Source organism: Scyliorhinus torazame, chromosome 12 (assembly GCF_047496885.1).
Source record: "Scyliorhinus torazame isolate Kashiwa2021f chromosome 12, sScyTor2.1, whole genome shotgun sequence".
In the NCBI taxonomy this organism is placed as follows: Eukaryota; Metazoa; Chordata; class Chondrichthyes; order Carcharhiniformes; family Scyliorhinidae; genus Scyliorhinus; species Scyliorhinus torazame.
The window spans coordinates 94,921,013-94,933,501 of NC_092718.1; the positions used below are offsets into that span (position 1 = coordinate 94,921,013).

At 47.6% G+C, this 12,489-nt stretch overlaps 1 protein-coding gene across 4 annotated transcripts in view; it reads left to right on the plus strand.

The window, feature by feature from the left end:
* LOC140386572 (basal cell adhesion molecule-like) overlaps window positions 1-12,489 on the plus strand; it is a 277,207-nt gene that overhangs the window by 179,904 nt on the left and 84,814 nt on the right. For all 4 annotated transcript variants that reach the window (XM_072469008.1, XM_072469010.1, XM_072469009.1 and 1 more), the window contains exon 4: window positions 9,260-9,330. In XM_072469008.1, the coding sequence (XP_072325109.1) occupies window positions 9,260-9,330 (71 nt within the window). The remainder of the gene's footprint in view (window positions 1-9,259; window positions 9,331-12,489) is intronic.

The following is a 12,489-nucleotide window of genomic DNA, read 5'->3' on the forward strand; positions in this document are numbered from 1 at the left end:
GGAGGAAGTTTCAGAGAAAGGAAGGATTGGAGAGACTGGCAGTTACAGAATCATAGAGTCATAGAATCCTTACAGTGCAGGAGGAGGCCATTTGGCCCATTAAGTCGACACAAACTTTCTGAAAGAACACCCCACCTAGTCCCAATCCTCCACCTTACCTTTTGGATACTAAGGGACAATTTATCATAGAATCATAGAATCCACAGTGCAGAAGGAGGCCACCCACCTGCCAAGTCTGCACCGGCCCCGGAAAGAACACCGCACCCAAGCCCACGCCTCCACACCGCCCCCACAACCCAACAATCCCACCCAAACTTTTTGGACACTAAGGGCAATTTAGTCATGGCCAATCCACCTAACCTTCACATCGTTAGACTGTAGGAGGAAACCGGGGCACCCGGAGGAAACCCACGCAGACACGGGGAGAACGTGCAGACTCCGCACAGGCAGTGACCCAAGCCGGGAATCGAAGCTGGGACCCTGGAGCTGTGAAGCTTGTGCTAACTACTGTGCTACCGTGCTGACCTAGGATGGCCAATTCACCCAACCTGCACATTTTTGGACTGTGGGAGGACACGGAGGGAACCCACACAGACCCAGGGAGATAGTGCAAACTCCACACAGACAGTTACCCAAGTGGAGAATTAACCCGGGTCCCTGGCGCTGTGAGGCAGCAGTGCTAACCACTGTATCACCGTGCCGCCCAAAGAATAGGGAGGATTAGAGGGATGGGAGGAGTTCATGGAGTTAGGGAGTGGACGAGGAGAGCGCGATAAGCAGGGATGGGAAATGTCAAATTCTGGCATCGCTTCCCCGGATGCACTCTTGGGCTGTGAACAACTGGTGCTGCCAATTAAGACACGGCCAGCAGGTTTTTGAATATATATAGCCTGCTCAACCTGACAGTGCTGGCACTCAAACACATAAAGAGAGCAAAGAGGATTTCAAAAAATGTTTTTCTCGAGCCATTAAGCAAGAGGCACCAGAGAAGGTGAAAACCTGCTGGCTGGTCTGAGAAGTTAACGTTTAATCTAAACCTGAACAAGCTGAGGCTCTTTTCCGAAGCAGACATTAAACTGCAGGGTTAATTCTGATGGACGTTTATGAATTTATAAAGGGATCTGACGGAGCAGACCTGGAGAAAATGCTTGCATTTATTTGAAAAGTATGATATATACAAGTAAATCCATGGGGGAATTCAGGAGAAACTTCTTCACTCCGAGCATGGTGAGAATGTGGAACTGGCTCCCTCAGGGATGGTTGGGGTAAATCATAATAATAATCTTTATTAGTGTCAGAAGTAGGCTTACATTAACAGTGTGATGAAGTTACTGTGAAATTCCCCTAGTCACCAAACTCTGGCGCCTGTTTGGGTACACAGGGAGAATTCAGAATGTCCAATTCACCCAACAAGCACGTCATATGGATTTATTTCAGAGGGACGCTGGATAAACTCATGAGGGAGATAGGAATAGGATTCTGTGGTCCTGGGGGTAAGGTGACCAGGGGGTGAGAGGAGGCATGTGCGGGGTGTAAACGCTGGCATGGAGCAGATGGGTGGAATGGCTTGCTTCTGCGCAGGTAATCCTGGGCGGAGGTTGGATTTGATCTCACCATTCTCACTGAATTCCGGAACTGTCCAAATCACTGGGCTCCAGAGCCTTGTGTCTTTGTTAAATTCACTTTGAGATGTTGGTATTGCTTGCTGGGTCCAGCATGTCTTACCCATCCCTAATTCATCCTTGATCTCCAAAGTGATCGGGACACGTCTTCTGGGTTTTGTTCCATTGACCCTGGCCTTGTCTTCCCTAGTTCTATGCTAACATTATCCAAGATTCTCCCAACACTGCACAGTCTGCTTTTATCTCGTTCCCAAAACCCTGGGAGATCCATCATTTCATCCGGTTTCTGGCCCATGGAACGTATTTCTTTTTAAAAATAAATTTAGAGTACACAATTCATTTTTTCCAATTAAGGGACAATTTAGCGTGGCCAATCCACCTACCCTGCACATCTTTGGATTGTGGCGGCGAAACCCACGCAAACACGGGGAGAATGTGCAAACTCCACACGGACAGTGACCCAGAGCCGGGATCGAACCTGGGACCTCGGCGCCGTGAGGCAGCAATGCTAACCACTACGCCACCGTGCTGCCCCTTGGAACTCATTTCTTCCCATTTGACCCAGACTCTCTCCCCTTGTTCAGTTTCTTCCCATCTATATCCATGATTCCCCTGACTCCCAATATCATAACCATTTCCTATTTCCCTGACCCTAACTGCCTGCTGTTCACTCTGTGAACCTAATCCCTTTACACCTCCACCCCCCACCACGAGAGTCTGATAGCTCTCCGCTCCCCCCTTGAACAGAGGCCTGAACAATCCCCCTCCAGCCCCACTTCCCTCGCTAAACTTGTCCTCTCATTCAACAATTTCTCCTTGAATATGTCGCTCTTCCTCCAATTAAAAGGTGTGGCCATGAGTACTCGCAGGAGCCCCAGTTATGCCTGTCTTTTTGTGGGATGTGGAACAATCCTTGTCCGGTCTGACTCAGGCTCCCTCCCCACACCCTTAGTTGATATATTCTAGAGCAGAGAGCAGCGACCTGAGCAATTCGGATGGTAGGAGGTTTAACCGGAAAGCAGAGCTGGAAGGTGAGATGTTTTACTGGGCAAGGCCGGAGGTTCAACCGGAGAGGGGAAGGTCGGAGGATTTCTCTCGCTCTCTGATTCACTGACTGAGTATTCCGATTGGGGAAAAAACTGAAAAGTGACATCAAGGGAGGCCTGTTATTTGTTTGGCTCATCGGGAAGCTGTGCTAGATTTGAAAATCCATTTAAATATTGGTTACAAATTGTTTTCATACTGAGGTAAGAAGGTGAAATACAATAAAAAACAGTTTTGAGAAAAATAATCTTAAATGTTTAAAAACCAAGTAAAATAAATTAAATAAAATAGGGATTGAAGGTCAGGTGATGTGTTGTTCCTGCATGATGTGGGAACTGGTGGACCCCATTGTGGTTCCCAGTGACCATGTCTGTATTAAGTTAGGGCTGCTCGAGGAACTCCGGCTCAGAGTTACTGAGCTGTAGTCTGAGCTTTGAAAGCTGCAACATATCAGGGAGGGGGAGAGATACCTGGACACTGTGTTCCAGGCAGTCACACCCCTTAGATTAAGCACCTTGAATTTGGCCAGTGGTCAGGGACAGGAGAGTGTGGCTGGGAGTGAAGCTGGTAGAGGGAACCAGGAGGTAGGGTTGCAGTAGCTCAGCCCTTGTCCCTGTCCAACAGGTTTGAGATTCTTGCTCCCAGTGTGGCTGAGAGTGGGGACTGTGGGGAGGATGACCAAACTGACCACAGCACCATTGTACAGGGAGCCGTTCAAGTGGGGGGAGAGAAAAGAAATGTTGTACTAATTAGGGATAGTATAGTTCGGGGCATTGACACTGTTCTCTGTGACCAAGATCAAGAATCCAGAAGGTTGTGTTGATTGCTTGGTACTCGAGTTCGAGATATCTCATCTGAGCTATAGACGAACGTGGAGTGGGAGGGTAAATATCCAGTTGTCATGGTCCACGTAGGTACCAATGACATAGGTAGAACAAAGACAGAGGTTCTGCTAATGGATTTTGACCAGCTAGGAGCTAAGTGAAAAAGCAGAACCAAAAAGGTACTCTGGAATACTATCTGAGCAATGAGCTAATTGGCACAGGGTCAATAAGATTAAAGAGGTAAACGGGTGACTCAAAGATTGGTGTGAGAAACGGGTTTGAATTCATGGGACATTGGCACCAGCACTTTTCCAATGGGACCAGAGTCCTGGCGAATTGCATAACTAGGGCTGTAGATGGGGCTTCAAACTAAATAATGGGGGGGAGGGTTCAGTTGTATGGAGAATTAGAAAATCAAAGTTAAAGAAGAAGGTGAGAGTGCAGGTGATTGACGAGGACTTTAAACTAGTTAAAGGGACCGAGGGCTCAGAAGAGGTTAGTAAAGTTTCCAGAACATGTAATAGGACAGAGATTATAGAAGGTGGCAGGAATCTAACTTCAGGCAGAGCAAAAAAGGTGACAAGTATGATAAGGGAGGTGGTCAATGCAGGATTGAGGGTGTTGTATCTAAATGCACGCAGTGCACTGAACAAGGTAAATGTGCTTGTTGCGCGCAATGAAATTGGCCGGTCCGATGTTGTGGGCATCACAGAGACATGGCTGCAAGGGGACAGGGCTGGAATCTAAATATCCAAGGATATGTGCCCTATCAAAAGGACAGACAGATGGGCAGAGGGGGTGGTATTGCATTGTTTAGTCAGGAATTAAATTAAATCGATAGCAAGAAGCAATATAGGATCAGAAGGCATAGAATCTGTGTGGGTAGAGTTGAGGAATTGCAAAGGAAAAAAGACCCTGATGGGAGTTATGTACAGGCCCCCGAGCAGTAGTCAGGATGTGGGGCAAAAAATAAATCAGGAAATAGAAAAGGCATATAAAAAAGGCAATATTACAATAATCACGGGGGACTTCAATATGCAGGTGGACTGGGAAAATCAAGTTGGTAGTGGATCCCAAGGAAATGTATTTGTGGAATATCTTTGTGGTGAGATGTTTTTTTGGAGCAGCTTGTGACAGAGCCGACTAGGGAACAGGCAATTCTGGATTTGGTGATGTGTAATGAGGCAGACTTGATTAGGGAACTTAAGGTGAAGGAACCCTTAGGGAGCAGGGACCACAATACGATAGAATTTACCCTGCAGTTTGAGAGGGAGAAGCTGCAATCAGATGTAACAGTATTACAATTGAATAAGGGTAATGACAAAGATACGAGGGAGGAGCTGGCCAGAGTTGATTGGAAAAGGACCCTAGCAGGGAAGACAGTGGAACAGCAATGGCAGGGGTTTTGGGGGGTTATTCGGGAGGCACAGCAGACATTCATCCCAAGGAGGTGGAAATATGCGAAGGGGAGGACAAGGCATCGACCCCATTTCCTGTAAGGACTCCATCCCATTCTCGCAATTTCTCCATCTCTGCCACATCTCCACTCGCTGAACTGAGGGCTCCCCATCCCACTGTCGTTGACAAGGTGCTCAGCCATGTGGCAAAACATATTCCACACTCCTCCCTTCCCTCACAGAACCACAGACAGCATTTTACAGCCCCTGCTGCCTGACAGATTTTCCACTCCTGCCGAAGTCGACAGACCTTTCAACGGTTCGCCGCCTTTACTAACCCCTCCCCACCCCGATGGAGCCATAAGATTCCACCCCTTGATAAGCCTTAGTCCGGGACACCACAACCGCCCCCCCCCCGTCCTTGCCCCACGGATGTTTCCTTTCTTTCGCTTTGGAGCAGGGTTCAAATCTATCACCTTCAATCCCAGAGGGGGTGACCCAGTTCATAAGAACATAAGAACTAGGAGCAGGAGTAGGCCATCTGGCCCCTCGAGCCTGCTCCACAATTCAATGAGATCATGGCTGATCTTTTGTGGACTCAGCTCCACTTTCCGGCCCGAACACCATAACCCTTAATCCCTTTATTCTTCAAAAAACTATCTATCTTTATCTTAAAAACATTTAATGAAGGAGCCTCTATTGCTTCACTGGGCAAGGAATTCCATAGATTCACAACCCTTTGGGTGAAGAAGTTCCTCCTAAACTCAGTCCTAAATCTACTTCCCCTTATTTTGAGGCTATGCCCCCTAGTTCTGCTTTCACCCGCCAGTGGAAACAACCTGCCCACATCTATCCTATCTATTCCCTTCATAATCTTATATGTTTCTATTGGTTCGCTGTTGGTAAGGTATTCGATAAGGCACCACATCAATGGTTTCTGCACAGAAATATGATGTAGTGGGTAGCATGAATAGAGGAATGGCTGGCAAAGAGGAAGGCTGAGAGTAGGGTTAAGTGGGTCTTTTCCGGGGGTTCGGCAGACTTTAACCAGCGGAGGTTCGCAGGGATCAGTACTGGACCTCGACTGTTTACAATCCATGTCACTGACTTGGATGAAATGACCGGATGTGCGGCAGCTAAATGTGCCGATGACATCAAGAGCAATTTGAAAGCAAGGATTTTCAAAAATTCATTTTTATGGGATGTGGATATCACTAGCTAGGCCAGCATTTATTGCCCATCTCTGGTTATCCTTTAGAAGGTGGTGATGAACTGCCTTCTTGAACTGCTGCAGTCCATGTGCTGTTAGGGAGGGAGTGCCAGGATTTTGACCCAGCGACAGTGAAGGAACGGCCGATATATTTCCATATCGGCATGGTGAGTGACTTGGAGGGGAAACTCCAGATGTTGGAGTTCCCATGTATCTGCTGCCCTTGTCCTTCTCGATGGTAGAGGCCGTGGGTTTGGAAGATACTGTCTAAGAAACCTTGGTGAGTTCCCGCAGTGCATCTTGTAGATGGTACACACGGCTGTCACTGTGCGTCGATGGTGGGCGGAGTGAATGTTGTGGAAGTGGCAATCAAGTGGGCTGCTTTGTCCTGGATGGTTTTGAGCTCCTGGAGGGTTGTAGGAGCTACACTCATCGAGGCAAGTGGGAAGTATTCAATCACACTCATGACTTGGGCCTTGTAGATGGCGGACAAGCTTTTGCGAGTCAGGGGATGAGTTCTAGCCACAGGATTCCCAGCCTCCAACCTGATCTTGTTGTCAAGTGGAGGTAGAGAGTCTACGAAAGGGATACAGACAGGTTAAGTGAGAGGACAAGCATTTGGTATAAGGTGGGAAGATGTGACCTTGTCCACTTGGGAAGGAAGAATAGAGAGGCAGTGTATTATTTAAAGGGATAGAGATTGCGGAGCTCTGAGGTATAGAGGGATCTGGATGTCCAGATAGATGAATCACAAAAAGGCAAATAGAATGGTGTTGTTTATTGGAATATAAAAGCAGGGATGTTTTGTCAAAGTCGTAAAGGATGTTGGTGAGGCCACATCCAGAGTACTGTGTACAGTTTTGGTTTGCTTGGTTAAGATGGGATATACTCTCATTCTCAGTGACTCAGAAAAAGTTCACTTGATTGGTTCCTGGTTCCTGGGATGAAGGGGCCAGTCTCGTGAGGAAAGGTTAAATAGGTTTGGCCTGTGCCAGATCTTGAATGACGGGCAGCCACCAAGGGGATTAATGAGTAAACGGCTCATTAAGGCAAATGATTGCTTGTGGAGAGTGAGACAAAGGCTGCCATACTCCACCATTCCAGACTCTGAACTAACGGTAAAACCAGTGCTCAACTGTCCCCCCCCCCCACCCCCCCCCCCTCCCCAAATTCGGGCCATCTGGTCCAATTGGCTCTATGGGTCACGTGACCCACCGAGACCTCGCGGCCCCTTAAAGGGGCACACTACCACAGCCTGTGAGAGTTCAGGAGAATAAGAGGAGACCTTATTTAAATTTATAAGATCCTGAGGGCAATTTTCCCCCTGCGGGATAGACTAGAACTAGGGAGATAGGGGGCACAGAGTTTTAAAAATAAGCGGGTAAGGGGGGGTCTCCCATTTGAAACAGAGATGAAGAAAATTTATGTTCACTCAGAGGTTTGTTTGTCATGGAATGCTTTCCTCCTGTGGATTTGGGAGGCTGGCTCAGTAAATATCTTGAAGGCGGTGTGAGGAGAATTGTTGTTGGGGGGCAGGGTGTGAGGGGAGTAGTCAGGAAAGTGGAGTTGAGGCCGCAGGTAGATCAGCCATAATCTTGTTGAATGGTGCAGCAGGCCCGAATGACTAAATTGACTCCACCTGCTCCTTATTCAGATGTTCCCCAAAAAGTACAACCCCTGAAGCTCCACGTCTGAGGACATTAGCCACTTTCTGCAGTTTCACAATTTGGCCATCTCTATTGATATCACCAGTTCAAACACAGGAAAGAGAAACATGCTCCAACATTTAGCCGACAAAGATCAAGGCCCCATCTGAAGCGACACGTTAACAGATCGTCACATACCTTGTCACATTGCTACATTTGAACACTCAGCTAAACTTCATCAGTCTTCCTATATCTCTATGGCTAACATAGATTAATTTAAAAGAATAAAAACGATCAAAATGATATAGTGCAGAAGGAGGCCATTTGGCCCGTCAAGTCTGCACCAACCCCCTGAGTGAACATCCTCACCTAGGCCCATCCCCATAATCCTACCTAACCTGCACATCTTAGGACACAAATGGGCTAATCCACCTAACCTGCAGTTCTTTGATTGGAAACCGGAGCGTCGGAGGAAACCCATACAGACATGGGGAGTAAGTGCAAACTCCACACGGTGACCCAAGGCTGGAATCGAACTTGTATCCCTGGCGCTGTGGGGCAGCACTGCTAACCACGAGGGGCTTTTCACAGTAACTTCATTGCAGTGTTAATGTAAGCCTACTTGTGACAATAAAGATTATTATTATCAGAGACCTGATGGGACCTGGTTTGAATCCCACCACGGTAGATGGTGAAATTTGTATTCAATAAAAACCTAGAATTAAAAGTCTAATGATGACCATGTAACCATTGTTGATTGTCGTAAAAATCCATCTGGTTCACTAATATCCTTCAGGGAAGAAAATCTGCCATCCTTACCTGGTCTGACCTACATGTGACTCCAGAACCACAGCTATGTGAAGGTTCTTAATTACCCTCTGAAATGGCCGAGCGAGGCAATTGGGGATGTCAGTTGCCCACACCCCATGAATGAATAGAAAGTAGGCTTGGTGCTCCCAGGTATCTACTCCTCTTGCCCTTCTAGATGGTAGTGGTCATGGGTTTGGAAGATGCTGCCTAAGGAACCTTGGCGAGTTGCTACAGTGCATATTGTAGAGGGTGCACACAGCTGCTACTGTGTGTCGATGGTGGAGGGAGTGAATGGTTGTGCCGTTCAAGCAGGGTGGCTTTGTCCTGGATGGTGCTCTGCCATTACGAACAGTCTTGTGTTTCCCCTGGTGAGTGCATGTCAAAAACTTTCGGCAGCAAACTTTTCTTTTTGTCAGTGTTCAAGCCCTGTCCCTCTGGTTAACAAAAAAAGTGTCAATCTCAATTTGAATATGAACTCTTGATCCAACGATGATCATGCAGCGAGCAGTCGTTAATTCTCAAGGTGGTGGGGACAGGATAGCATTGTTAGGGCCACAGCTGGTAGGGTTGGGTGCTCTTTTCAATACTGCATAATTCCTGGCTCACCCAGGATATCTCATAACTGACTACTGCTTGCTCTGGAATGTTGCTTCCTCAGGTTACTACTTTTTTTCCTGGTTGCTCACTCATTAACTATTGTTTGCAGATGCCCCTGAGCCCCCTGAAGTGGATTATAAACAAACCATCCAATCAGTGACTGAACAGCATCCGTCAGAGGTAAGGCTGGCCTCCGGGCCCCCTTCCCGAAGCCTCTTTCAGTTTGTGGGGTGAGGCTGGGTGGTGGGTGGGGCTGGATGGTGGGTGGCCTCAGAGCAGAAGTGGGATCCGCATGATGGACTCTGAGGGTTCCACTCCCACACCGGAGGGGGTCGCCCCACGAGAGGGGCCTTTCAGACCGCGAGGAAGATGGCGAGAGGTTGGAAGATGGAGGGGAGTAAGATCGGTACAGCTGGCCTACCTTCCCTCGAGTTCAGGACAAATGAGAGTCGAAAATTCTGAGGGGGAAGTGGTGGGGTTGACGGGTTAGATGCTGAGAAGCTGTCACCCTCCCCCTCCCTGCCCCCCACAACCCCCACTGTGACTGAGCCTGGAACACATGGGGTTACAATCTCAGGATTAGGGGGCGACCATTTTGGACCAAGATGAGAAGAGATGTCTTCACTCCGGAGGTGGTGAATCTTTGGAATTCTCTATCCCAGAGGGCCGTGGGTGCTCCGTCACTGAGTCTATTCAAGACTGAGATCGAGAGATTGTTGGAGACTCAAAGGAAAGGTCGGGAAAGTGGAGTTGAGGCAGCAGGCCAGCCATGATTTAATAAATGGGGAGGGGTTCGAGGGGCAAAATGGCCTTCCCCCTGCTGCTGCTCCCAATGCTTTGATGTGTCTACAGCAGGGTGTGCCTCCACATGGGAAGCTTTTGAGCAAGAGGTAGCGTGGTGGCATTGCCATGAGACTTGAAGCGTATAGGGCTTGTTGGAGTAGAGTTAAGAGAAAAATCAGGAGGGCAAAAAGGGGACATGAGATTATCTTGGCAGATAAGGCAAAGGAAAATCCAAAGAGCTTTTACAGATACATAAAGGGCAAAAGAGTGACTAGGAAGAGGGCAGGGCTCTTATAGATAAACATGGTCATCTATGTGCAGATCCACAAGGGATGGGAAAGGTACTAAATGAATATTTCTCATCAGTATTTACTGTTGAGAAAGGCACAAATGTTAGGGAAATTGGGGAAATAAAAGTGATGTCTTGAGAGTGTACATATTACAGAGAAGGAGTGCTGGAGATATTAAAGAGTATCAAGATAGACAAATCCCCGGGACCTGATGAAATGTATCCCAGGACGTTGTGGGAGGCTAGGGAGGAAATTGCCGACCCCCTAGCTGAGACATTTGAATGATCGACAGGCACAGGAGAGGTGCAAGAAGAATGTTGTGCCCTTGTTTAAGAAGGGCTGCATGGATAAGCCCGGGAACTACAGACATGTTAGCCTTACTTCTGTAGTGGGTAAGTTGTTCAAAGGTATTCTGAGGGACAGGATCGACAGGCATTTAGACAGGCAAGGCCTAATTAGGGAAAGTCAGCATGGCCGTGTAAGGGGAAAGTCATGTCTCATGAATTTGATTGAGTTTTTTGAAGGGGTAACCAAAAAGGTAGATGAGGGCAGTGCGGTCGATGTTGTCTACATGGACTATAGCAAGGCCTTTGACAAGGTACCGCATGGTAGGTTGTTGCAAAAGGTTAAATCTCACGGAATCCAGGGTGAGGTAGCCAATTGGATACAAAATTGGCTTGACGGCAGAAGCCAAAGGGTGGTTGTGGAGGGTTGTTTTTCAAACTGGAGGCCTGTGACCAGCGGTGTGCCTCAGGAACCGGTGCTGGGTCCACTGTTATTTGTTATATATATAAATGATTTGGATGAGAATGTAGGAGGCATGGTTAGTAAGTTTGCAGATGACACCAAGATTAGTGGCATGGTGGATAGTGAAGAAGGCTATATAAGATTGCAATAGGATCTTTAATTAAAAAAAAAAAAATTTTTAGAGTACCCAATTCATTTTTTTCCAATTAAGGGGCAATTTAGTGTGGCCAATTCACCTACCCTGCACATTTTTGGGCTGTGGGGGCGAAACCCATGCAAACACGGGGAGAATGTGCAAACTCCACAGGGACAGTGACCCAGAGCCGGGATCGAACCTGGGACCTCAGCGCTGTAAGGCAGCAGGGCTAACTCACTGTGCCACCGTGCTGCCCCTTGCAACAGGATCTTGACCAATTGGGCCAGTGCGCCGATGAATGGCCGATGGAGTTTAATTTGGATAAATGTGAGGTGATGCATTTTGGGAGATCAAATCAGGACAGGACCTACTCAGTTAATGGTAGGGAGTTGGGGAGAGTTACAGAGCAAAGAGATCTAGAAATACAGGTTCATAGCTCCTTGAAGGTGGAGTCGCAGGTGGATAAGGCAGTGAAGAAGACATTCAGCATGCTAGGTTTTATTGGTCAGAATATTGAATACAGGAGTTGGGACGTCTTGTTGAAGTCAAAGATTTTTGGTAAGACCACTCATGGAATCCTGTGTTCAGTTCTGGTCACCCTATTATAGGAATGATATTGTTAAACTAGAAAGAGTACAGAAGAGATTTACGAGCATGCCACCAGGACTTGGTGGTCTGAGTTATTAGGAGAGGCTGGATGTGCTGGGATTTTTTTCCCTGGAGTGTAGGAGGCTTAGGGGTGATCTCACAGAGGAGCATCGATCTAATGAGGAGCATCGATAAGGTAGATAGTTGACATCTTTTCCCAAAGGTAGAGCTAGAGGGCATAGGTTTAAGGTGAGAGGAGAGAGACACAAGAGAGACCAGAGGGGAAATTTCTTCACACAATGGGTGGCAAGCATCTGGAATAGGCTGCCAGAGGCAGTGGTAGAGGTGGGTACAATTTTGTCCTTTAAAAACCAGTTCGACAGTTACGTGGGCAGTGTGGGTACAGAGGGATATGTGCCAAATGCAGGCAAGTGGGACTAGCTTAGTGATAGAAACTGGGCGGCATGGACAAGCTGGGCCGAAGGGCCTGTTTCCATGCTGCAAATATCTATGACACTATGACTAGCAATCCAGAGACTCAGGGGAAAGCAGTGGCGATCCTGGATCAAATCCCACCTCGGCAGAAGGTGATACTTGAATTCAGTTAAAAGTCCGGGATTAAAAGTCGAACAATTGTCATGAAAACCCATCTGGGTTCACTAATGTCCCTTCAGAGAAAGAAATCTGTTGTCCTTACCCGGTCTAGTCCCGGTCTGGGCGAGAAGTAACTCCAGATCCACAGCAATGGAGCTGACTGTTAAATGCACTCCATGAAATGATGCAGCAAGCCACTCA